This window comes from Malurus melanocephalus, unplaced genomic scaffold, assembly GCF_030028575.1.
Source record: "Malurus melanocephalus ecotype Western Australia unplaced genomic scaffold, MMel_1.1 scaffold_94, whole genome shotgun sequence".
Lineage (NCBI taxonomy): Eukaryota > Metazoa > Chordata > Aves > Passeriformes > Maluridae > Malurus > Malurus melanocephalus.
The window spans coordinates 1,213,745-1,240,213 of NW_026623326.1; the positions used below are offsets into that span (position 1 = coordinate 1,213,745).

Genomic DNA, 26,469 nt, shown 5'->3' on the forward strand with positions numbered 1-26,469 from the left:
TTTTCAGGATCGTTTGGACGTTAGGAGGAATTCGTTCAGAAAGAGTGATTATGTTTTGGATTGGGATGCCAAGAAGGTGGTGGAGTCGCTGTTCCTGGAGCCGCCTGTTCAGGAAAAACTGAACGTGGCACTTGGTGGTGGCTGGTGACATCGTGGTGTYCAGTCACAGGTTGGAGTCGAAGATCTCAGAGGTCTTTTTCAGCCTAATTGATTCTGTGAATCTTGATTCTGCCTCTGAGGTCTCTTTCCCCCTGCCATTATGGAAGGGATTATATTGGCTCGTGGTTTAAGGTCATTGCCTTGTCTTTCATCATATCTGATGATGTCAAAGTGGCTTTATTTGTTGTGTCCTGTTATGCTCCAGTTTGTCACACGAATTTCTGAAGTATGCCCTATAGTGAAAAAATTAAGATTCCTGCCTGTGTAATGCAGCTGTCACAACCCTTATAAATGGGGACAATAAACTGTCCAACAGTATTAGGTACACTTGAAGTAAGCACAGAAGTTTTATCTTCATTCTGTGTCAGATGGGAGTGCAGGTTGCACCTACTTACCAGTTTTATATTTTATGGAAGGTTTTCATGAGAGGCAGACATCCCAGCAGGAAATGCTGTGATTAAGTTGGTGCTGAAGGCTATCACATGCAGGAGGATAGGTTTGCCATTACACTAAATCTGCTCAGAATTTTGAGGAAACTAGATTTTTTAAGCTGAAGCATCCCGAGCAAATCATAGTCATAGGTCACTTTGAAACACTTGTTGAAAATGTTACAAGACTATGTCAGGTCGGTGTGAAACAATTAACTGTCAGATGACATTTTAGATGACCACTTTGTTACAAAAGACTGGAACGTTCCAGTTTCTGTTTCCAGTGTTTCTAGGACTTTTCTAGATGTTGCTTCAGGAACAAATGCTATTGTAACACAGAAGTAAACAACACGATAATTGAATATTTCTTAAAAAAAATGACAGTGAAACAGTCTCTGGTTTCCATCACCTGAGGTTTCTCCTTCATGGGAGGAAATGAATCCAGGCACATGTGTTAATTCATATTTGTGAAAGTAATGGATGCTGACATGTGCACTGAACAGCTCTAGAGATGGTAGTAACAGAAGAGTAGCCACTCTCCTGATTCTTACCTGTCTRTGGCCAGCTTTCTCCATACTCCAGTTTTCCCTAAGTTCTCCCAGTCCTCATTTGCAGGGAGGCCGTGAAAGGCTGTAAGGGGAAATTAGTGAAGATGGGGCAGAAGTAGATACTGAAGGAAGTAAGAATAGTGCAAGCATGGAGTGATGCTTCTGTGATGTGCTTTTCCTGTTGGAGTTTWTGTGGGGGTCAGAATCCCACTGAGCACAGGGTTGTGATTTGGTTTTAATAATCCTGGTAGTTTTTTGTGTGAAAAACTTTTCCCATTGCCTCTTAAWTTCACATAAGGTGTAGTATGGACAACAGGCTGTGACGAGGGGTTCCAGTGGCTGGTGATGTGTTTTGTGAAGGACCCTCTGTGGTACCTGTGAGCTAAACACCTGCTGGTTGGATTTGGTATTCCACAAATCTGTCATGGATTRGGACAGTGAACCCAATCCCTGTTCGTTTTCTTGCATCTGTAATAGATGTATAGACCATTTGTAGTGGAAATGCACTCTTGTCATCTTCAGGTGGATGAGTAGTACRGAATTTTTGGAGGAAAACGTGAAGTTTGTGATGATTTGGTGAATTACTTCATGTGTCTTTGAATAGAGATTTTAAAAAGACATATAGAGGTAGCTCTAAAAGTACTATCTTATCTTTAATGTTCTTTCTGCAATCTCTACATATGTAAGTGTATATCAAATTTATCACTTGGCTCTTTGTATAAAGGTGTATTGTTTTGAGAGCTGGGTAAAGTAGATTTAATAAACTTTTTTTTTTGTTAATACATTTTCAGGTAAGGCTGAATGTTCTATTATAGTGTGTGTATTATACATCTCTTGACATATGTATGATCTTCCAACCAAAGTAATTTTCTTTGCTTTTTAAATAGCTTTGGTTTTTAGATAGCTTTCTGATTCTGCTGTTAAGAAGCTGAGGAAGAAGTTCATATTTTCACTGGCCATGTTTTTAAGATGATGGTAACAAAACCTGACTGGTGTTAAATTCCTCAGCTCAACACGATTTCTACCTTGCATGATTTTGTAGTATATTAAGAGAATTGGCAGGTTTCAGTACAGGGTTATCTTCTGCAAAAGAGCATCTATTTCTCTGAATATAAATAGGAGTCTCGAAGAAAATCTTGTTCAAGTTGTCGGCAGCTATTTATTTACATACAGAATAGACATAAAAGTTGAAAGAGCACCTCTGAAGATGTGTGTGCCATATGCTTTGTCTGTTCTTTGTGCATACATGCTCTTGTTAGTGGTATGTATGTTCTTTGTCCTTAGTTGTAGGAGAAAAGCAGCTATGATGAGATTGAACATTGAAAATCTTAATGCTTTGGAAATACAGCTGTGGTTATKCTGTGTTCCTGGAGTGCTCTGGTCAGAGATTAATAAATTAATTAAACGTGGTTTGTGAGATGAATGATGGGATTCAGTGTCAAAGGCTGTGTAAACCTGAATTACTCCTGTACTGTGCAGACGGATGTGTTCCCATTTTAAATGCCTCAAGTGATGGGACTTCCTGAACTTCACTTGAAGAACACAGAAACATTTTAACATCTCTACTATTCTAGTTTTCTTTTGCTTTGAGTATCTTTTGAGTAACCTCCCTTGGCTGTGGTCAGGTCTTCCCAATATATATGACTTCACAAAAAGAGCTGAACAATGTTGTTAGCCAGTAAGTATATTTATTAACTTTTTTTTGTTTGTTCTTATCTCATCAGATAGCTCAACATGAACTTTAACCATCGAGATAATTTAAAAAGTGAACAGAATAATATCTTTTCTTCTGAGAGCTGTCCACGGGACTCTGGGTTTCTCCTGCAGAGCAGTCCTGTTCACTGCCTTTTCCTGAAACAGGACATGGAGCTACGTTCCTTTCTTCATGTTCGGCGCTAACAAAGTTTWTTTTTTTCATCAGAGGAAATGCAGATCCATAAAATTACATTTTGTGCAAGTAAGTTAATGAAGGGGTGTTTAAACCTTGCTATCGCATCATTGCTCTTTCGTTTGTAGTGATACAGCTCCCAAAAGTCCCTGTCAGGATTGAGTTCCAAATGGTAGAGATGGTTATTGTCAGAGAACCATTACAGTTTAAAGCTCCTCTGCAATTTTGTTGTGCTCTTGAGCTGCTGCCTTGGTTATATGGTTAGCAGCATAGTTAAGAAAGTGGGTCCGTCTGCATTCTGTGTGAATTGTCCTTCTGGGAACATGTGCATGAACTCAAAGATAGGTAACAGTTTCTACAACTGGGTTTATTTTCTTGAATGCTGCATTCCAGCATGCTGATCTAGAGGAGTTCCTGGAGTTGGGGTTGTTTTCAGTTTTTGCATCCAGCTGATGGAAGCACTTTGTTCAGGAGGGAATTCTCTAGTGAAGTGCTGAAATAACAAGGGCACCTGATAAAAGCCCCAAGGTATTCAGCTGACTGCGGTCAGCAGTGGCCTTTATGGCTGTTACGGCTTTGGGGAAAGTGTGATGTGCTGTACAAGTAAAATACAAGGGCATTAATTTGGAATTTATTCAGCTAATGTGATGCGTCTCAAAGAAGGTTGAAGTTTGACTGCTGATGGAGCTGAATTTATTAAACTGAAAATGACAACACATTTTCAGTGCTTACATTATTATATGAYTCTCTCTCTCTCTGAGGAGCAAATAACCTTGAGAAACCTGAATGTTGTTGATTATTCATTAAGTATCCTGATGGATATATAGCCTTTGGGGAGTGGGAAATARAGAAGATGAGAGTTCAGGTGAAAAAAATAATTATTTCCTGTCTTTTGTGAAGAGGCAGTGTTTTCTGGGGGGAAAATTTTGATTTYTGACTTGTGAGAATACAGTCCTTCAGTTGGTGAGGCTTGTAAAGCACCCTTAAYGTCATAGTTTGAAAGGTGCTGTAARCATRTCAGTATCAMACACAAAAGCATATTTCAGCTGTRTCCAGAAATCTGTTTCCTTTTGCAGTTTGTGACTGTATGGAACTTGAGTAGCATCATCTGAGGGAGGCAAAAATATTTTTTCATAGTGTCTGAAGTGATAGGTGTAGTATATGGTAGGAGTCTRCAGAGCAGTGTTAAGAACTGAGGAAGTGTTTGCTTTTGGCTTCATATAAATTCTAGCGGTTCGCCCACTTGTAGGAGAACAAATTTGTGTACTGATGCTTAGCAGATAAGTAATCCTTCTTTTAATACTTGGCTTGCTAAACTTTTGAATGTTTTGATTTAAKGTAGGGTTTGAGGAACCCTTTGTGGCTCATGTAGATTAGTAGGTCCTGTTCAGTTTAGACTTGAGTTATAGTTTTAAATCCTCACTATGCCCCAGTTGAAGCCTGAACCCAGTAGACAGCTTGAGAAGTTTGATTCATCACAGTTGACTATTGTTTCTACTTTTACCTTAATCTGATTCCTCCTGATTTGTGTTTTGTTGCAGGTTKTCGCTAATTCTGTTGGCAATGTCTATGATTTTATCTGCCTCTGTGGTCCGTGTGAGGGATGGACTCCCACTGTCTGCATCGACTGATTATGAGCAGAGCACGGGAATGCAAGAATGTAGAAAATATTTTAAAATGCTCTCAAAAAAACTTTCTCAACTTCCTGATAGATGTACTCTGAAAACTGGACAGTATAATATAAAGTAAGGCTTCTCATTTATGTATTTGCAACATCCTRGCTTGTSTCTGTCTGTAAGTTAAAAAGTTAACAGTTCACATTAGAAATGCATAATCAAACTAAGACTGATTCTTGACACTATTTATGTATCAGAAATTTAAAGCTGAGAAATTGTATAAAGATTTGACATAAAGATAAAATTTTCATGGAAGTTCCTTTACAAGGGTGCAGAGTTACAGGACARCATCATAGGAAGAGTGGCTTTAGACCAAAAGAGTAGKTTTGGATTAGATATTAAAAGAAATTCTCTAATGTTTATAGTTAGCTTGCATTTTAACTGGTCTGAATTCTGATTCTAATTTAGATATTCTAAATGAGGTAAATTCCTCTTAACCAACCCCTAGTAATGTAGAAAGTTACAGTGGTGGAAAGTCTACCACCTAAATGATCCTAGAAAGTGCTCAGYCCTCTCCATCTCTTATTGGGATATGTGAGTTTCCAGCATTTCTTGGATTAAGGCCCATGATGGACTAAATTGTTTAAGTCAATTTTTTCCAGGCCAAATTTTTTTGGCCTGTAAACTAATTACCTTAAAACAAACTTTGAAGAATGAGATATAAGGCTTAATCATGCTAGTTTTTACCACTTTTGTCTTTAATTACTTTTAATGCTGGAAGTTATCCAGCAAGATTTTGAAGAAATTTGAATGYATCATGGAAACCTGAACTCTAATGAATTGCCTAAATGCAAAAGGGAGTATGTGTATTGATAACTGTCCTTTTCTGATTTCATATTTGACACCTCTGGTTGTCCTTGCAGCTGTCTTTTGAGAATGATTAATTCTGCATGCTACAGAAAAGTTTTATTTTTTCCTGTGTTCTACAAATAACCAACAGCCCTCCCCCCAATTTGAAGATAAGGTTTTGTATTTTGGGGATTCATCAGATCACATATTGTACTTTTGAGACAAGTGACAARCCTGTCATGTTTCTGAATCCTAAAGGCTTTGTTATATGATGTTTCACACGTGTGTGTATGTTTACACATATATGTGTAATACAGAGTCCCATGTGATCGTACAATGTGGTGTTCAGGTAAAGCATTACTTAAAAGGAAATTGTTTTTCTTCTAGAATACTATTGCACTTTTAATAACTGGTAAACAGTTATTCCTTTGCCACCCCAGATAAATTTTTGTTTTTCTGATTATWGAATATGGGGTCAGCCTAGACAAGCAGTTAATTCACTGAATTTAAATTTGAAATTTTGAATATATTTTCTGAATTCTAGCTTTATAAGTTCTCTGGGAGTGAGCTATATGATGTTGTGCACTGAAAATTATCCCAGTGTCCTGGCATTCTGCTTCCTGGATGAGCTTCAGAAAGAGTTCATCACTACCTACAATATGATGAAGACAAATACTGCTATCAGACCATACTGTTTTATAGAGTTTGGTAAGGATCTGAGTTTTTTCCTCCCTTCATTCGCTTTCTAAGACAAATGAGTATTTAAATAGATGCAACTTAATGCACACAAAACAAAAATGTCCAAAGCAGTTTATAGCTCTGTTTCAGGGGGATTTAGAATCTGATTTAACTCTTGTTAAGAGTTAGTAAAGAAATACTTTTGGGGGTATTAAATTAGGCTACTAGAGTTTTATCCAGACTTATTTCTGTTGATTCCATTAGGTTTTGGTTTAATGTGACCAACTCTGGAGTTCATCTTCTAGTTAATAATACTAGGAGTTGTTTGATTTCATACCTGTTGAAATACTTAACCTGTGAAGTCATAGAGCTTGATAAATTTCTCAAGTAAAAGCTTACAGTTTCATAGCTCTTAGCTATACTACCTTTTGTTCAGCACATGAAAGGGAGCAATTTTTATTTGTCTTATGATGTAATGAAGCCTTTAATCTTCAGACTCACTCTAAATGTAACTCATATCTACTAGATAACAGCTGTTATGAATTCCATTAATTTATGTAGTTTTAATACTATGTGTKAGAAATTACTACAATCTTACAAAACTTTACTTACTTAAAAAACTTACAAAATTACTATAAATCTGACAAAACACATTAGAACAAAAGAGCTGCAATTTTAGAAACATGGAGGAAGATATTCCATTTGGTTAATTCCTGTATATAATTCAGTCAGTCAGTTATTGACAATTTCTGTATGATGTTACTGTCCTCCTTGTGAAGATTTCTATGAACACTTGTTTCCTTCCACAACATAATTTTTTTTTCATAAGGCTATTTACTAAACTATCAGAAAAGCTAGAAAAGTGCAGTAAATCTGTTAAATTAGAAATGCATTCAGTCTTATGCAGTGGAAGTAATGAGTTTATTCACAGTAATTATATAATTAGATTTTTAGAACTTAGTTGGCTTTTTTTTTTAAACTGCAGAATTAAATAACCCATGATGTATTAGGCACAAAACAGAAATAGTCTTAAAAATACCAGATAAATATGAACATTTCAGACAATATATTTTAGTTTGTGAACTGAAAAGTTGCATGGTTTTGGATTGTGTAATCAACAAAGTCCATAAAAGCACACCTTTTTATTTTTAATTTTGCACAGACAATTTCATTCAGAGGACCAAACAGAGATATAACAACACACGTTCTCTGTCCACAAAGATGAATCTTGCTGACATGCAGACAGAAATCAAACTGAGACCACCGTATCAAATTTCTGTGTCAGAACTTGGTTCAGCCAATGGGTTTTCACATATATCTGTGGGGGAGTATAAGGGTACTGGTAAGATATCTGCAGGTAAGTTCCAGACTTCTGTTGTTGTATCCTTAAATAAGACAGATGCAACCAAATTCTTTTTCTTTAAAAAAAAGGTTTTTTCGTGTTTCTAAAATGTAAAGCTGGTATGACCTTATGTGTATTTTAGCTCAGATGTCTGTTTTGTCCCCTGCTCCAAATGCTTACATTCCCAAGACACTCAGAGGGACAAATGTCTCTGTTCAATGGACTGTTTTATTGAAGGAAAAAARCCCTGCAAGTGAAGATGAGCACTTAAGAAGATGATCTTTCTTTTCTGACCTTTTAAGATTTCTGATTATTTTTATTATTTCTGCCCAGTAAGACTCAATGTTGATATAAGCTGAGAGCAGTCTCAGGAGTTAGAGCAGCAGGAGGGAGAAGCATCACTTTTGGAAGCCTCTGCAATAGTGAAAATCCAAAGAGCTGTGYTGGCTAAAAGATGCACTCTCTAAAATGAGTGCCTTGTGCATGATTTTAAGAATCGCAGTTTTGTATAAAATTGCCAAATTCATTTAAGTAGCCATTAATTTAAAAAAAAAAAATCAATTTACTTAGTGTGGAAGGTAAATGTAGAGTTGTGGGGTTGAGCTGGGTTAAAGGTTTGTGCTATTAAATGAATCTTCTGAATCAGTTTGAGGCCCAAATTCAGATGTTCCCCAGCAGGACAGAAACAAAATGCCAGATCCTTGGACTAATACGTGGACTCCACATGTGGGACTGACATCATCTGATTTCAGTCTTCCAAGTTTAGAGAAGCAAAATCATAAACAGAATGGAAGGAAGTGTTGATTTTAATTAGTTAATRTATTTCCCTTTCTTTTTCCAAAAGTATTTCTGCCTGTAAATTATCCTGAGCAGGCACACAACTGATGCTGTGTCAGGATGCAGTCATAAAGCATAGAATTGCAATYGTAAATCTAAACACCTCCTACAATGTTGTAATAAATGAGGGTTTGTGTGGTTTATGTATATGTATTAATAGGATCTCTTTGCCAGTATATTATCCTTATTATGTACTTACTCGTAAGGATTACTCTGGAATGTTWAAAACTGCTTTCTACAGAAGATGAAAGCCAAACAGAATCAGTAGGGTGCCCTGTTTGTACTCTGGGGTTCTGATTCTGAGAATTCCAGGTGCTACAAGACAGTATAGAAATGGTTTACAGTCTCTGTATTTGCAATTTAACAGTATTAGAGTTAGATTCTGGAAAATTAATAAAGGAAAAAYGTGAAGATTTTTAAATTGTTCAAAAGAGTGAAATCTTTGAAGCAGCTCTGTGCATACCTTGGTCATCTTTTTACATGTGTGGGTTCTTTTTAAATGAATTTAATTCTGTGATACCACTCTTTTGCCACTTTTGGTTCTTATATTGYTGCTTACTCTTAATGTTCTGGTGTAATCCTGCTTTGTGGAAAAGGTTATAGTGGCAGAAGTGGCAGCTGGTCAACTCWGAAAATTGTCTAGATTCAAACTTCCTGTAGCTGGGGAAAGAAAAAAGAATAAGCATGAGAGAACTTAGCCTGTGTCAAAATGGACTGTTATTTAAAAGTTGTCCATGTAGTGGGAGATGTGTTTTTTATCACTTTTTTGAGTAAGAATGTTGGAAGGTTGTACAGGCCTGAATTGAAATACATAGGGAACATTTCCCTTTTTTACTAAAAAAGAAGATTTGACAATAATTGGCAGGTGATCTTCTAATTTTTTTTACTTACCTCCTTACTCCACAGCTTCTTACAGAAGCAGTTTTGTTGTCCTCTTTTCTTTCCATGTCGATTTTCTTCTGTTTCTCTTTCAGTTGCTTTTAACATTTCCTCTTCCTCTGAATTCCATAGATCTCTGTTCAGTTACCCGCTTCCTTCCTTGAGTTGCTGTAGGAACTCACCATCAAAGGGCTGTACATTACGAGAGGTTGGCACTTTGCTCCTTCAGCTCTTCACATTTTAGATGCTGTTGAATAACACTGTCTTTTTTAGCAAGTCTGCTAGTAGTTTTGTAGTTCTTTTCATTCATCACTTCTCTCCACCCTTGAAAAGAACTTTCTCTGGATGTTTGCTGCCCACTCAGTTGGCTGAACTTCCAAATTTCTCCTTTGCCCGAAGGACWGATTCTCACAAAAAGATATGTTTTGCCTAGTGGAATTTCCTGAATATGCTGTACTGTTAAAAAGCAGGACTTGCTGTAAGTGAACTGTGTTAAATAAAGTTGGAGAGCATGCAGAGGTGGGTAGTTAGGTGGATGCAAATCTTGATTTGTTGTGCAGAATGGCAGAGTTGGAGGCATTAGTTTGGGCCGTGGTGGGGAAGCAGTGGCTCTTGCTCACACGGTGACTGGAGGTGTAGCCAGGGTGCAGTGTCCAGGCCTCCTGTGTAAGCTGAGTACTTGCAGGTAGGAGCCCTCTTTCCTCAGAGAGTTGTGCAGTGCAGTGAGGAATAGGGGTAATTCTGCGTGTGGGAAGCATMAAGTGAAGATTATGGATAGAATCTTGCTTCCAACGTGCATGTAGGTGTTGGCAGGCACTAGAAATAGGGTCCACAGCRTGCTGATGTGTGATGTTTCAGGTTAGGATAAATTTACTATTTTCTGCAATTTTTTTTCTATGAAGGAGCAGTTGTCAAATCTGAGTTATTTTTCGCCTGATGGTAACTCCATGCTTTTGGTTTTAGGGTTTTTTTTACTTTTTAGTTTTAAAAATAAACATCGTTACAAGTAGTGCAGTTTCTCATATCATGTGRATTACCTGAATTTTTATTTAAATGTCAACATTAAGTTCAGAATTTGTGTTTGAAAATTTTTGATATGGCACTTGCCATATTTCTAAGATTGATGGATGTACCAATTCAAAGTCAGTTGCCCTTTAACCTGCCTTCTTGGACATTCCTTCTTCATTCTTTTGATTTTTCTTTCATCTTTTTGCTTGTAAATGACTCTTGTTGCTTTGATTATAACACTARAATTGGTTGAGCCCTGGAGAGTTCAGTGACATTAGTAATGGTATATAATGTCTTTTAGTTTTCATATTTTTAAATGAGAGAAGTTAGTATATTATTAACCTTCATAGACTGTCTTGATTTAGCTGGCCAGACTCTTTACTTTTCCCCCCATGGTTCTCAAAGAGCTGTTCTAAATGATGCTTTAGTATATGATTTTAAGTTACCCAATATATGAGAAAAAGGAGATTTTCTGGAGAGCTGTGAGTAGAGAGCACTGAACTAATTTTATCTACCAGTTAAGGGAATTGAATTTCTTTTGGCTAAAAACAGTCATACACACCCTCAGCTTTTTGCCACTGTCTAGATGAGATGGTTTWAAAAAAGCCARAAGAAAACAACCAGTTGGGAGTAATTGAAAAAGAATGGTTTGGTCTGCAAATAGCMTATCTAGCATATCTAACCTTAACTAAGTGATTGCTGGGAATAATGTTTCCCTGTTAGGAAAAYAGTGAGCTCTCAAAGTTAAACATGGGTTATGCTTTTGTTTAAAAAAACCCACAACTGATTATACACTATTAAATTCAGCACAAATGAATTAACTGAACTCATCCTGTATTTTATTTTTGTGTTATCGAACACTCATAATTAGACAGCCATGCCTGCTTATCAATGTGAAATAGCTTTTGTTGGTTTTTTTTTAGGTTCTGTAACTTCATAAACTGTTTGAAAAACCTTTTTCCTGGCTCTGTGCAATACAAACAACCAGGATTGACACCCCTCTCCCCATTAATGTTACAGTTCATTAACCTCATTGTTCTCATCTTTACACTTGGATGATTTGAACAGAATGATTTGAGTACAGCTCAGTAGTCCCATTGTTTTCCCAGTGTCGCCCAGACTGTTAAGAGTTTTGCATTGTTTTTTCACATTTGCTTTCTGTTATTCATTATGGAAAGGGACAGTAATGAGGAACATACATAACTGTTACATAGTTGTGACCCTAGATAGGCTTGAAAGAGTGGGTGTATGTGGAAAGTGTTTTAATTTTAATGTGTTTTGCTTGCAAGAGGCTAAGCACAATCTGGAAGGTCCATGTAAGATTGTAATACAGATCCCAGCTGAATTTCAGAGCTGTTTCTTTATGTGTGTCTTTGGTAGCTTTCACTCTGTTTTTAAGGAAGGGTACTGTGATAGCTTTGCCTTAGTGTTCTCTTCAGCAAACAAGCTAAATCAGCCTCAGTATCTCACTGATGSATTAGTGTTAAAGAAGAGGGGAAGTTGTGAGAGAAGCTCTTAAGTACATGACTTATTAGCTGGTTACTAATTATGGACAGATTTCAATAGCAAGTGCATCTTTTACTATTGATTTCCTGGCATGTTTGAGCAACCACCAGTACCATACTGAATAAATGGAACATATTGAGGTAAAGACTAAATATAACAAGACAATTCTAAATGTGAACCGGAGGAAAAYTTGCTTTTCTAAACCTTGTGCTGAAATATTTACAATATTTTGTCATTTTAGGAAAAAAAAAAGACATTTTGTGGTTTGTTTTGGTGATCTCTTGAGCTAGAAGCCACTGAAAAATGATATTATTATTTTACTGAATTTCWAAAGGCATTGCTTTGACCTCTGATATCCTTTTTTTTTATCTTCATTGCAGCTCCTCATCAGCGTCTGGAGCCTGTGACTCTGCCAGGAATTGTCTCATTTGTGCTTAGTCTGTTATGTGGAGCTTTGAATTTAATCCGTGGCTTCCATGCCATAGAAAGCCTTCTCCAGGTATTRTACATGCTTATGAATTTAAAAGTCATGCATCATAGCAGTCACAATTATCATTTTAGAAGATGGTCTATGAACTAAGTGGTGCCAGTTTTATTATAGAAGTACTGTTTGTGAGGTCAGGCTCTGTTATGAAATCTGCATTGTTTGCAATCTGTGCATTCTCCTTGAATATGCTGCCTCATTCATTGGGGCTACGAGTTTTAACAGCAGTGGAAGGTGGGTGGGCAGCTCCTTCCCTGRTACCTTGGTAGCAGTGAGGATGTGAACATAATGTTCTGTTTTCTAAATTTATGCCAGGGTATGAGGTGTTTAATTTCTATAGATGCTATTTAAAAGCACTTGAGTGAAATGATGAACAGCTTTGAAAATCTGGGCAGTTTTTTTGAAAAGTCCACAGAGCGGGAATCTTCAAACAGGTTTTGTAAAATCGTTTTTTAGAGAATTTTTGTAGTTTTTTGTTTGTATTTAATAAGCCATATGTAGGATGCCTATTTCTCGTGTGCTGAAAGGATCACAGTGTCAGAAAAYTGTCAAGTGATTTCTTCTAAATTCCCTTCATGTCCTCCAACAACATCCCCCTCATCAAACAACCTCTCCAGACCCCGTTTTTTCCTGTAAAATCTCTGCAATGACCCTCCCTGTAGCCTTTCAGTTTCTTTCTATTCCATTTCTTGTGCTGGTTGTATTCTCACAAGTGCCACAATGTCATTTATAATGGTTTACGCTTTCAGGTAATTCAGGTGAATATACTGGTTGTACTTGCAGGCATGCACAGAAAGTTCATGTTTGCTGCCACAAAAAAAAAAAGGGATCTTGTCATTTAATGGTTCTGTTGTTGTGGTGATAGACATAGAAACTAAAAACCTCATGGAAGTTTTCTGAAACAAAATCTTAATTCTCTTGCTTGGCCAATAGATAGTTGTTTTATTCACACATATCTGGACTTTACAGAGTCATGAGTAATTTAGGTTGGAAAGGATCTGAGTCCAACCATAACCCAGCACTGCCAAGCTCACTAAACCATGTTCCAAAGTGCCACATCTACTAGGCATTTGAATTCCTTCTGGGGTGGTGACTCAAGCRTTTTCCTMGGCAGCTTGACAGCCSTCTCAGTGARGAACTTTTTCCCCTGGTGCAATGTGAGGCCATTTGCTCTCATCTTACCCCTTGTTACCTGKGAGAAGAGCCCGATCCCCACCTTGCTACAATCTCCCAGTCACCTTTCAGGGAATTGCAGAGAGCTGTTAAGTTCTCTCCTGAGTCTCCTCCAGAGTTAACAGCCCAAGTTTCCWCAGCTGCCCCTCATAAGCCTTGGTYTCCAGGCCTTTTACCAACCAACTGCAGTATTTTTTATACTTAATGGATTCCTTTTAGGGAAATAAGGTAAAGAAGAATATCAGTATTCTAGTTGTCTTACACAGTATTGATGCATGTAAAGATTTAATAAGCAGTACTGCTGAGGTCTCAGCATTTCATGAAGACTAGTGGGTAGATGARCAGGGTTAATTAAAATGTTCTATGCTAGGTCTTCTTTTTGAGATGTCTCTGGGTTGTTTTTTAGAGAAAGACCAAGTGAACCTAAATCTTCACTTTATCCCTAATTAGGTTTTTCTGTGTTATGCACAATTCTCTGCGTTTATAAATAGGAATGAGTTTAAAGTATGCTGTAGTACAAATAGTACTGAACAGATTTCTGTCAGTTAGTGTGATGTTGCTAAAACTTACTTTGCTACCTTTCTGCAGCTGATTTTTTTAAAAGGAATGCCAATGTTAGATTAATCTATTTAAGTGATGACAGGACATACAGTTAATTTTATTCTCTGTGTTATTGCGTCCGGAGGTAATAGATTGCAGTACAGATGGAAGATAATTTTAATTTCTGATAAATGAGGCACACTAAAAATCCATTAAAATTTCTCTTAATTTACTTTATTATGGAAAAAYCTACAAAGTTTAAGGAGAAATAATCCAAAACACAATTAATGGAACGTGTTCTAAGAAGTCAGTCAAAAGCATCTCTCTGAATTAGTTTGCTTTATAATCAGTGGTTTTTTTGGGTGTTCATAAAATTCTGTTACAGTCTGTAACTGTGCTCCACCAAATACGCAGTGGCACTGAGGCACTTACACACTGTGCAGAAGTTACTGCATTGTGTATGTCGTTTTTATGTGCAGGCATGCAAAGTTTTTCCTAGTCAGCACTGAGATGGAACTGCTTCACACTGAACATAAGCTCAGCAGACACAAGTTGTTCTTTTGAATGGACCACCATCTTCCCAAAGTGATTTTTGCTCTCAAGGAGGAATATTTGCATGAGTACCCATTTTTTCCCTAGGAAAGTTTCTGTGATTGCAGATGTTTGTTGGAAATGCAGTTAGAATAGTCACTGAGCATGTAAATTTATTCTGCTCAGGTCTGCAACTATAACAGCCCGTTTGAATAAATTAGAAGGATTTGTTTTGTTTTCTAAACACATAGTAGAAAAATCTGTCATGTCAAGTAAACTTTTCCATCTTTCCTTCAAGAAAACCTTATTTTCCAAGTCTGACAAATTCCTGTGCTGCTGTTTGCTCTCACTGAATGAGCACAGAGTCATTATTCTCTGTGTAGAGTTTTACCCCACCCTAGTGGCCAGTTTGGTTCCTTGCCTCTTACCTCGTTTCCATTTTGTGGAGCTTAAGGAAGGCACGAAGTTGATATTAAAGCTGGTTTACCAGTGTTTAGACTTGAATTTTCAATGGCATCTGGAAAAGGTGAGTATCCAGTGTTAGAGCTAGACTTCTTTAAAGCTTTTGAAACTCTTGGTATTAGTTGTGAGTAAACATTTTGGTCAGACTTCAGATCATGATTTTTTCACAGACATGAAGGTAAGCACTGACTAGTCCTAACTCTTGGTTTAGTGTGGTAGAGGAATTACTATAAATCTCGATAGGAAAATATTTTAACATGCAATAATTCATAACTTTCATATTGTAAATGCCTGGTATTTCACTGGAACATTGTAAAACATGGCTTTTTGTTTTATTCTCACAGAATGAAGGTGAAGATTTCAGCTACGTTATTGCATTTTTTCTTGGAACGGCAGCCTGTTTGTACCAGGTGTGTTCTTCTGTTTGCATAATTCACTWGAGTTTAGAAACATTACCCAGTCATGCATAAATGTCATCATGTTTTCTTAAATGTCACAGATACTTGAATAGAGTGATTATAAAAAATAATTTCTGCTCTGGTTTCTTTTCATTAATCATAAACTATCATGTAGTAGTAGATTGATACAAAGAGTTTCTGTATGGCAGTAWTTTTTCTCTGGTTGGATGATTAAGATGTTTAATTAAGACAATTATCTCTTAAAGTCACAAGCAGTAGAAGTTATATTATTTTCTTGAAGTAATGGTTTCATAGTTAAAGTAGATGTAACCTGAATAAATACTGCTTCTTCCCTTGTGGTGTTCAGCTTTTGTTGACTTCCCATCAACTTCTGCCTTAAATAATTTAGATTGGTGTTAATTTTCCATGCCAACAATCTGTTCCATATCAAATAAGGTGGAGCTCCTCCATTCTTTTTTTCGTGTAAAAAATACACATTTTCCCTGCTCTTTTAAACTGGCAACCTTGTTCTTTATAAAGTATTCATGTCTGTGCGTTGAAACATAAGCACGTGTATCTTTCCTCCACTGTTTGCCTTGAGCAGAGCTKTATAAAAGAAAGAATCCAAGCAACTTGGAATGTAGGCTTTTTATTAATATTCAAAATACATCTGTTGAAACTCTGCTTCCCACCACCGGTATCATTCCTGCAATATGTGATYGGTCAGTTTTCAGAATTAAGAGGAATGGTGGTTCCCTGGCATGTTGTGATGTTCTTTTGCTACAGTTAAGAGCTCAGGACATTAATTCTCTGTGTTGCATGACAGCACCTTCACTGTCGTTCACCCACCAGGCATCCATCATGCTGTATTGTCTAGTTCAGTTAATAACAACACAGCAGGGTGTCTCTAGATTCCAATAAATGTTTGTAGCCCAGGTGTGCAGGCAAAAGAACCGGATTTACATGGAATGTGATGTTTTAAGCTCACTGACACGTCTAGTGTTGTTTCATAGTTTCTAGTGTTTTATAAAGAGGAAAAAGTAACAACTGTCTCAGTTGTACTGGAAGTGCAAAGCATCAGGAGCTGAACCTTCAGTCATCTCTTAACAGTTAAAAAAAAAACCCCAAAAATAACCAAAAAAAAAATAAAACATCATCAAATATCAAAATCTTCTCTGAACTAGCACAGAGGAGTCTTCTCCATAAAAGCATGCTCAATAATTGCCATGATAACATCTCCCTTTAGTAGTAGAAAAACATGCTTCAGGAGTTTCATAACAATATTAGTTATAGTAAGTTGATGAAATGGCGGTGTTTTGGCCTTTTGAGTGTTTTTTGCCTTTTTATCTTTTCTGTAAGAAGCAAATACAGTAGTTCAGACCTAGACTAATGAAAGATACATGTCAGAATTCATTTAAAACAGTTCCTCAGTAAAATTCACAGTCATTCGACATCATGTTATGGTAACTTTTTTAAACTACTGTAGTATTTGTTTTTTCAAGCCTTTATTAGTCATTTTGATGAAGCATATCCTGACTCTTGTTTTAATATTGGAAGCAGTCACACTTGCTCATTGTCAGTGGAAGTGACAACACTAGGAAATAATCTGAATTCTTACTGCTGAGATACCAGTACTAGCTAATTGCTTTTATAGATATGATTTGTGAAACTGTCAGCACAAGTAGGTTGCATTTACTCTGCTCAGAATGGCCAAGCAGGTTCAGAACAATTTGTCTACATTCTGAAATGTGGATTATTTGTCTCTAGTTTTACTTAGCTTTGTAGGAAGGACATACAGATCTTACTGATACTGCCAGTACTCACCTCTCTAACAATATTTAGATATCCAGAATTTAAAAGTAACTTTGTTGATCTCAGGCAGACTTGTAGTGGAAATGCATGCTTTGTAACAAAGTGGTTGAGTTCAAATAGAATGTAAAGTAACCTCAATAAATTAAATTGTTCAGTTGCTCATTTTTGAGGAACATGAAAAATGAAAAGAAAATTAAGTAGAATTTTTTTGACTGATAAAACGTGGCAAATGCCCAGGAAGAACAGAAATGGCACTTTAGATAATCTGATGATGGATGCTGTTAAATCTGTGTGACCATGGTTATAAATCCACTGGGAACAGATTTGGAATAGAAAGTAAGCATAAATGCTGTTCTTATCTACCTTAAAGCTCAGGAAAAACTTCCTTCAGCAAACATGACCTGAATCCAGGGGAGGAGTAAAGGATTTTTTTTTTTATTTTGTAGCAGTTAAGGGAGTAGTTGAAACAATAGAAGAAATAAAAACGTCTGAGTGAAAACTGTGTCCTTTTAGAGATAAAAACTGAGGCAAGAGACTTGAATTACAGTAGGAAGGAAGCTGAGTGAGGAACTATGSCCAGTCCTGACAGTGTTACATTGCAGTGTGCAGAACAGACTCTAGAAWGTGGTAGAGTTATAGTAGAGTAGTTGAGTTTCTCTGCAAATGGAATCAGTCTTGCAKCAGCTGAAGCAGGGCAGTGGGTGTGGGCCTTAGCACCTACCAGTTAACCCTCAGCATCAGCCCTGGCCAGACACTGGGAGGTATCTGGGGAATTGCCTTGTGCTGAGCTGCAGGGCCCTGGTGTCGTCCTTGTCCTGCCATGACTTTCCTGAAAAAGACTTCACAGTGGCTCTTGTTCTTTCTCCACTGCTTGAGCAGAGCAGAATGTGTTTTCACCAGAGATTGCCAGGAACATCCACTTTATTTTGTCACAGGCCACTCATTGCAGTCTGCAATTAATTATCATGAGAGGATTGTTCTCAAAGAGGGTTTAAGGCAAGCAAAATGTGACCTTCTATTGATACCAGGTACTCTGCCCCTTCTATGACTGCTGAATTGATAATGTTCTTACATATTTKATTGAGACTTTTCTTTGGTTTAGTCTGTAATTTTTCACTGACTAGATAGTGTTTCTTCAGTAGAAGTTTTTTTCCATGCTGTAACCTGATTTGTTTTTTATTTCCTGACAGTGTTACCTGTTTGTGTACTACACAGGCTGGAGGAATGCCAAATCCTTCCTGACTTTTGGGTTGATCTGCCTGTGTAACATGTACCTGTATGAACTGCGCAACCTGTGGCAGCTCTTCTTCCATGTGACTGTGGGAGCTTTTTCTACCTTACAAATCCGACTGCGACAACCCCAGGGAAAATCCCCTGATTACAACGTCTGACAAGTCCTGGAACACTGAGACAGAGTCTCGTTCCAATAGTTACTCTCAGGAATGTAAAGCTGTTCTCCAAAAGAAGAAGCTGTCTGGATGGGGCTTTTTTTTTTAATAAGTCAATGTAAGATGCCTGTGGACATTTTGCACTTGGTGGTTGAACCTTTTTTTTAATTATTTTTTTATTTTCTTGAAAAGGACACAAAAGTATATGGGACTCGGGGAGGAAAAAGGAGCATATCCATGCAGTGAAATGTATGCAGGGACACCAATTTTGTGGAGTATGACTGGTGGCATAAAAATGCTTCATTCATACATCCATGGAGGTAATCTGTTATGGAATTATCTGATGTTACCAGATGATCGATCACATTATCTGATGATAAAGTGGAAACACATTTGTTAATGGAGGAATGTGTAGAGTATCTTCTGCATATCATGCAAGCTTTTCACTTCCAAGGTCAGTTTTGCCTTTGTGAGGCAGTAGGGAATAGGCTAAAWCAGTAATAATAATGCTATTGCATATTAGCAAACTAGATGTGGAATATGTAAGATACTAAATTTTGGAATGTTTTGTTTCACATTGACAAATATGTGAATGTTTTCTTAATTAAAATGTAACCTGGAGACTCAGTTTCCGGGGATCGGCATCAGCCGTGGCGCTCTGTCTTGTGCTACAAGTTCTTTAATTGTGTTTTCATTTATGATTTCCTTTTAATTATTCTTTGAAAGTGATTTATGTAGATAGGGTTCATTTTATRTAATTATTCAAAAAGTTCTGTCACATAATCCAGGATTCTTGTAYGCCTCATGTGTTCGGACTCTGGAAGGGTTGAAAGAGAACGGATTGGTGAGTAAATGGAGTGACTTGTACTTGTTGGAATACTGTTCRTCTTTTTATATGTTCTTCCTTACATTCAGAAATGGATGAATAATTAGCTTAAATCTGAGATATAAATGATTGGTAACAGGAAAATAATAAATCAGTCTGATTAGCTTAAACAAGAAATACAGGGATTGTGTTGATCCTTCTAGCTTTATGGGTTGAATGTTTTGTGTGCTGGGATAAAACCTCTGATCTACACGTGTGTTTGAGAGAACCACTGTATGCTCCAAAAGCTGGTGAATCATTAGCAAACCCCAAACAACCAAAGAGTACCACCATCGCTTACACCGAGGTTTTATTTTTGTATGACGGTTATTTGTGATGTTTAATAATGTACACATAGATGGCTTTTATCTTTAAGTTGTAATCAAGCCTTAATGGCAGGGAGGTTGCTCTTGCTCTTGTTTTGCTGGATTTGGGAACTGGCAGAGCTTTGCTGTGCTATGAAAGTGGTGGTCCAGGCAAATTTTCTTGGGCATTTAATATCARAATGTTACGTTTTTAAATAAGTTATTTAGTGTTGTATTTTATGACCACGAAGAAAGAAACTGGATATCTTATTTTCCTTTTGAGTAGATGGGGAATTAGTTATGAAAATTGTGCATAATAGAATCAAGAAGAATTAGAGAATGAAACTGCAATGGGAAGTGAACAAGTGGGTCTCATACTGCTGTCTGAGGTGAAGCCCTTGGAGACTCTTTGGTATGCAGGCTGCAGGTTTGGTGCTTTGCAGTTAATTCCCTTCCCTCTCTCCCCACTTTGAGAAGGAGGAGAAGAAGGTGTTCATGAACATGAGCAGCAAACAGCCTTTACTTTGCATCAAGAATTGCTGGTATTAGCATTCAGTGCACCTTTCTGAAAAGGTGAAGAGCAGTCCTTTACCATTTAAAATCAGATTAAAAGGTAGAGCTGTTATGTTCTAACTATAAAACCAGGTTTTATTTTGCTAGCATCTAGAAGAATCCTTCACCTGTCTTTTCCCCTCCATTGATAGGCTGGGAAGCTACTATGGATGCCTGAAGTACTGCCTGATTTTTAACTCTGGTTGTTGTGCACRTATAGAATTTTCTGTTGTAACACTTTTTCAGTTTATAGGTTGGCAGAGAATTTTGTTTTCTCKGAGGCACCTTCCCTTCCTGCTGTTMCTAAAGATATATTTTTAAGGAATGAAAACTTCCTTTGTCATAGCACCTGGAGCCATTATTCCATTCCAGTTATGCTGACATTAAACTAATTTCTGATTAGCAGGTATAATGAACAAGTGCAACTGTCAATGTAACAGAAAACAGTCGGGGTTTTGTTTTCTTGTTTTTATAGCACTGATAAAAATCCCATTTCACAATGAAAAGTTAATGAGCATGGCTGKTCTTCATTATGTGGTATTACTAGGTGCTAAAAACATGGCTTCCTAGCATGTTTGAGACTGTAATATTAGAACTTGCTGACATTTGGTGTGAGATGAGAACCAAGATACAGCAGGCCATTCTGGAGGTGAAAATTAATTGAAAATTTCCAGGATTTCCTATTTGCTTATACAAACTCAACACTCAGAACAGGGGTTTCCCTGCTGATTTTACCAGGTACTTGAGTTACCAGACTTAGGAAGGTGAACTCAGGAGTGTTGATTGCTCTCTTGAACCACAGACTTGGCTTTAGTTTGAATTGCAGAAGGCCCTTCCATGGTCGCTCAATTGTTGTGTCGGTTTTAATAAGTTCAGAGCCCATTTCATGCTGTATTTATAAAGGAAGACCTCTGGAAGGTTGGAATGGGTTCATCCAAMACCCACAAAAGCAGATTTATCTTTGAATAAGGTGTCACTGTTTATATTTGCTTTCAGGAAGGAATGACCAAAGTCTTGACTGACTTACACAAGGTACRTATATAATGCTGTTTCCAGTAGATGGCAATAGTTATTTGCATCTGAAATTCTGTTTAAAGGATTTCTGGGACCAGCTGCTTACAGGGAAACTCGCTCGAGCTGATCTCCTGTGGAGCTTTCATCAGAATGSCAGTGCTGTGCCTGCCCCAGCTGAGCATCTCAGTGCTGGGCTCTCCTTGCTGCGGTAACTCCCACCTGGCACCCCCCACCCCTTTCCCAGGGAGCCACGGGACCAGGCTGGGGCCGGGCACTGAGAGGTGCCCAGGGACATAAATTTAAAAATATGACTCTGCTTTTTACAGGCAACTGCCTGGCTCCCAAATGGCAGGAGAGTGTTGCTGCTTCTGCCCTCCATCCTGCTTGAAATTAAATTTTCTCAGCCCTTGCCACCACCTCTGCAGAGCCTTTTTGCTCCTGCAGTTGAAAGGTCATGGGCAGAGAGATTCAAGAGCATGGAAACTTGAGTTTTTTCAACTTAAAACAGCTGAGCTGCCCCTTTCCCAGTAGCATGCCTTGCTCTGTGACAACTCCTGAACTTCAGTCTAGAAGTAATGGTGCCCTGAGGAGCAGTTGRGAAGCTTAAGAGAATGAAAATATTTGCCTCTGGGCATACTTTTCGGCCAGATGCTGGTGTCCGTGGATGTTGTGTAACACCTTAACAGCCAGGCCAGGGATATTTGCAATTCAGGACACRCATGTAAGAAATTCAGTGTGCCCCAAATCTATAATTTTATTAAATGCAGGCAGATAGTTGTCGTAGCCAGATCTGTGTTGGGGAGAAGTGGCTAAACACCTTAAAATTCACCAAAATGCTTTCTGGGTGGGAAAAAGATGCATTTGGGGAAAACTATTCAGCCAGTCAGTGTACAGTAACTGAAATGAGAGGGCACAGCATTGGAGACTCCTGCCTTTTCTCCCCTGGGAAATAACCTTCTCCAGATAGTTAAAAAAATATTTGCTTACATCAGGCAATGTTCTAAACTGCTGTTTGTATGATTATTTAGGAGAGCATAGGAAATATTAAATAGTTTTCCACCAACTTTGGTAAAGACAGATACCTTAAATACTTCATGGCTTTTTGTTCCTGCAGCTGTGTTCTCAGTCCACTTATAAAATCCYTCCTAACCAATAACACATTGTAGGGCATTTGGTTCTTAGCTGTCTGAGTAGTGTCTTCTCAACTAAAAGAAGTCAGCTGGAAGCKGCAGGGTTTTGTTTCTCAGCGCTACCTCAGGCTCCTGTTAATTGGTACTGTCATGTGTAGCACTTACTTTTACCTGTAAAGATTGAAAATGTCGCATTGGCAGCAGTGCTGCCTCCTTCCAGTGTCCTTGAGAGGACAAATACTGAGGTACCTGGGGAATTCTTTGGCAAAGGTGATGTGCTTTTTAAAATACAAACTTTTCTTTTTTTTTTTAAACAGGATGCACACACATAAATTTAAGCTGTTCAATTATGCCAGTRTATTTTGTCAGCTGCCCTGAGACTGACTCCAAGGGCAGTGGGTGCACAAGCAGGACCCAGGGGGTGTTTGCTGTGCAGCCAAGCCCTTGGGTCTCTGCACAGGACCAGGGCATCCATCACTGCCAGAYAAGATGTGGATGTTTCTATTTGCAGATCCAGCATCTCCTACACAACTTCCATCTGATCCCACCAGCCAGATGCAGCTAAAATAAAACAGAGACACTTTACCAGTGAAACAGTGTTTAATATAGTTAAATTACTTAAATAGATTTCAATTTCCATGGGAAATCATAACTGTATCCATTTTTGCAAGATCCAGAGTAAAGAGTGTGTGAATACCCCTTGAAATGATCATGACACACTGTCAACAATCACAGCTAGAGATACTGGGGACTTGAAATTTCATTGACAACACAACTTCATAAGATGAATCAAAAGTTAAGAAGACTGCAGACTTGCAGAAAGCAAACCTAAAACCAAGTGTATGGCATGAAGGAAATGAAACTCGGTGAGGGACAAAGGGGAYGGGAGGTGGAAGAAGGGGAGAAAGGCATAACAGCGTGATGCAACTTAAGTATTTTGCAAACCAGGAAAGATGTAAAGGAGCAAAAGTATAGTACAAGGGCAGACTTGGCAGTTTTACAGAAGTCAACATACTATACTTTTCAGARATGTTTCCTAGTGGAAGGGAGACGGGAAGGGGCAATGCCATTTAAGCTCATGTTTAAATGGCTTAATGCTCAGGTCATGCTTAGCAATAGAGCAAATTAATTAAGACAGGCCCATGGAGTTTCACTTATTGTCGAGTAGGAAAAAGAACTCACCATCACCATAGTGCAATCATTATGCTGTTAGTACTATAATAATTCTGCCCTGAGAAGAGTGGAAAACAAGTTTATTAAATGTCAAAAGATTGGAGTAATTTTTAGTGCTAGCCAAATTCAATATCAAAACTTCCCCCTCACAGAATATAAAAAATATAGCTTTTTTTAAATTATTTTCTTTTTTTAATAAAATATCAAGGGATTTTTCTTTAATAGTTAGAAAAGGTACATAAATGATAACAGTGAACTATTCAGAAACCCCCCACTAGTGATAAAGATGCCCAACACAGTATCAATGGCACTATTTTAAGGTTGATCACCTCATATACACACTTGCCATCATAATCTTTTTTGAAGATCACCTAATTCCTGAAAATTGAAAATCTGTGAATCRGTTTAAATAAGTGCTTACTACAGGAAAATCAACTTGATGCTGCAGCACATAGTTCCTTGTAATGTCACATGGCAGTTACAATGTCAGACAACTCTCAGATCAGCAGGATTCTATTAAGACCATCTATGAAAAATGATTTTTTAAAAATAAAAGTTCAAATGAGCTTTTTTTCATTTTCTCACAAGAGCTCCTGTTAAGAGTTAGAAGATTTGGTTAGAGCTCTTTTGACATGTTTGATATCGTCTCAGTAGCTAAAACTCAAAGGTCCCGTTTCCATTGGGAAGATGCTGGAATGCTGCACRGAACAACTCTGTGACTACTGCGGGTTTTTCCTCTTCTTTGAGGTTGTAGATTTTTCTGGATTTTCATTTTAAAATGCATCTGATTCAGCCTGGAAACTCACCTGGTTGTTGTTGGTTGATTGTATAGTGATAATCTGAAAACTGCCAAGTCTGTGTTCAGAGTATTATGCAGAAAAAATTACACAAAAGTTTACAGGTTATATACACCTCCCCCCACACCTCGGTGTGGACAGCCTGCCTACTAATTTGTATATAATTTACAAAATATAGAATTTGGTATATCTGTTAGATCTCCGTGTTTTCAATATTACAAAATAAAAAATACAAAAAAACCCACAACAAGTTTCAGGGGAGTTATCCCCACAAAGTGTCTCTTGTTTACATCTAGTCTTTCCCATGTAAACTGATAGATACCAAAGAAGAGCACAGACGACTTTTTAATAAATATGGTTGTAGAGCCATCTTCCTTTATCTTGATCTTCCCCTTCATCAGGTGTGCCAGCCCCACTCAGAAGAGCAGTCATTTAACCATGGAGAAGAAGGGAAAAGAGGGGGCCAAGGCTATAATGTTTTTTCACACTAGAACATTACCAATGCCCTTCTAAAAGGCCTTTTTGTGTGCTGCAACAGTGGGTGTCAGTTTTGAAAGCCCATTCAAAACAGCTAATAAAAGCACAGTGGTACACTTCAAATAGCTGGCAGTATGGGATGGAAACATCATGGGAGTGCAAATCCATTCCAAAATAATGCTTTGTAGTGAATCATACATTCCTTCAACCAAGTAAATGTTGTGTTGCGTCAATAAATACTTAAATAGCTTCTTTTGCCATCCTGTGGTAGCAGCCTTTCAAAAAATGCCGAATTCATGTCTTATCTGTGAACACTGTAGTGCACATCTTTGGTCAACTTAGCACTGGGCCAGGAACAACTCCAAGGTGATTTCTTTCTCTTGCCTTTCATGATGGGTGGCCAAAGAATTTGCTGATACCAGGTCTAGAGTCATGGGGTGAAATTTCAGCTGCGCCGCATGTTCAGCTTCAYTGCCAAAAAATGATTCTTCTCCAATTCACAATCCTGGGTAATGTAAAATCCGTCTTTGTGTGGCGCTGCAGTCAGTGCTAACTGATTGGAGGCCCTTCATTTAGAAAGTAGGTGGTCATTTCTCCTTTGCCTTTGACCTTTATGACCCCTCGATACTCTAGCTGGTAGTTGTTGGCTGCTAAAACCTGGTACATGTCCGTGGTTACCTGTAAAATAAACGAGAGTAAACAGATGCTTGCCTTGCCTTCCACACAGTCTTTCCATCTGCTTTTGGAGTAATCCGYGGACAAAATTAAAGTAGGATCAGCTGTTTTGTTTCCAAGTCAATCAATGTTTGCAATCAATCACTAACTGAACGGCTGGCACAATTACTGAACAAACACAACCATTAGAACCTGAGAAAGTGCAGGTGTCACACKCAGTTCACAACTCGGGAAACTGCATTTTTTCAGGAGGTCACTRGATAAAGTCTAACAAATGAGTCATATTTTTAAAAACACACCATTCACCTCCATCTACTCAGATGCATTCATTGTATCACTGCAGTGGCAGTAGATAAACCAGTCAAACTTACTAAAAAACCCTCAAAAAATACCTAAAAGTTAGAGTGGATGTACAGCTTCGGAGTCAGGGGTTATTTTTATGAAGAAGACAGTGGGCAATGGGAGACACTGTTCAAATGGAATACTCTAGCCAGAATTCACTTTGTCCCTGCAGATGCCAGTCAAAAATAATCACTTGTGCTGCAGAACAACTGAAGTTCAAAGACCAGATTTCCTGAGATATTTATTTATTACAATGTATTTTCTCACCCCTTTTCAGGTGGCTTTACAGACCATCCTGTTGCATAAATATYGATCCAGATAACTGACAGGCAAAGAAACCATGGCTGCCCATCTTGGGCTTTACACCAGCTGCTCTATTTTTATATCCCTTCAGTATTTTCCCAAGGAATGACATTCTGTTACTGGGGACAYTGGCTCAGTAGAAGCAGGACAGTGGAATTGAATCACTGGAAAGGTCACATCTGAAGACCAAGGAGATGTGTGATTATCAGACAGGTGCCATTAACCCCAATACTCTTTCCCTGTTGTGTATCCCCATCCTGCTGATGGTGGCCTCGCACCACACACAGCACTGTGAGCWGCAAAGCGAATT

General features: G+C 37.9%; 2 protein-coding genes across 2 annotated transcripts in view; one reads left to right on the forward strand and one right to left on the reverse strand.

The window, feature by feature from the left end:
• Positions 1-25,422, forward strand: part of SEC22A (SEC22 homolog A, vesicle trafficking protein) — a 26,106-nt gene extending 684 nt beyond the window's left edge. The window contains exons 2-8 of the mRNA XM_057368571.1: positions 2,860-3,092; positions 4,565-4,768; positions 6,033-6,196; positions 7,329-7,523; positions 12,119-12,237; positions 15,273-15,338; positions 18,329-25,422. Coding sequence (XP_057224554.1) covers positions 4,587-4,768; positions 6,033-6,196; positions 7,329-7,523; positions 12,119-12,237; positions 15,273-15,338; positions 18,329-18,529 — 927 coding nt within the window. The 5' untranslated portion in view covers positions 2,860-3,092; positions 4,565-4,586 and the 3' untranslated portion in view covers positions 18,530-25,422. The remainder of the gene's footprint in view (positions 1-2,859; positions 3,093-4,564; positions 4,769-6,032; positions 6,197-7,328; positions 7,524-12,118; positions 12,238-15,272; positions 15,339-18,328) is intronic.
• Positions 25,389-26,469, reverse strand: part of ADCY5 (adenylate cyclase 5) — a 199,400-nt gene continuing 198,319 nt past the window's right edge. Inside the window, exon 21 of the mRNA XM_057368570.1 lies at positions 25,389-25,517. Coding sequence (XP_057224553.1) covers positions 25,389-25,517 — 129 coding nt within the window. The remainder of the gene's footprint in view (positions 25,518-26,469) is intronic.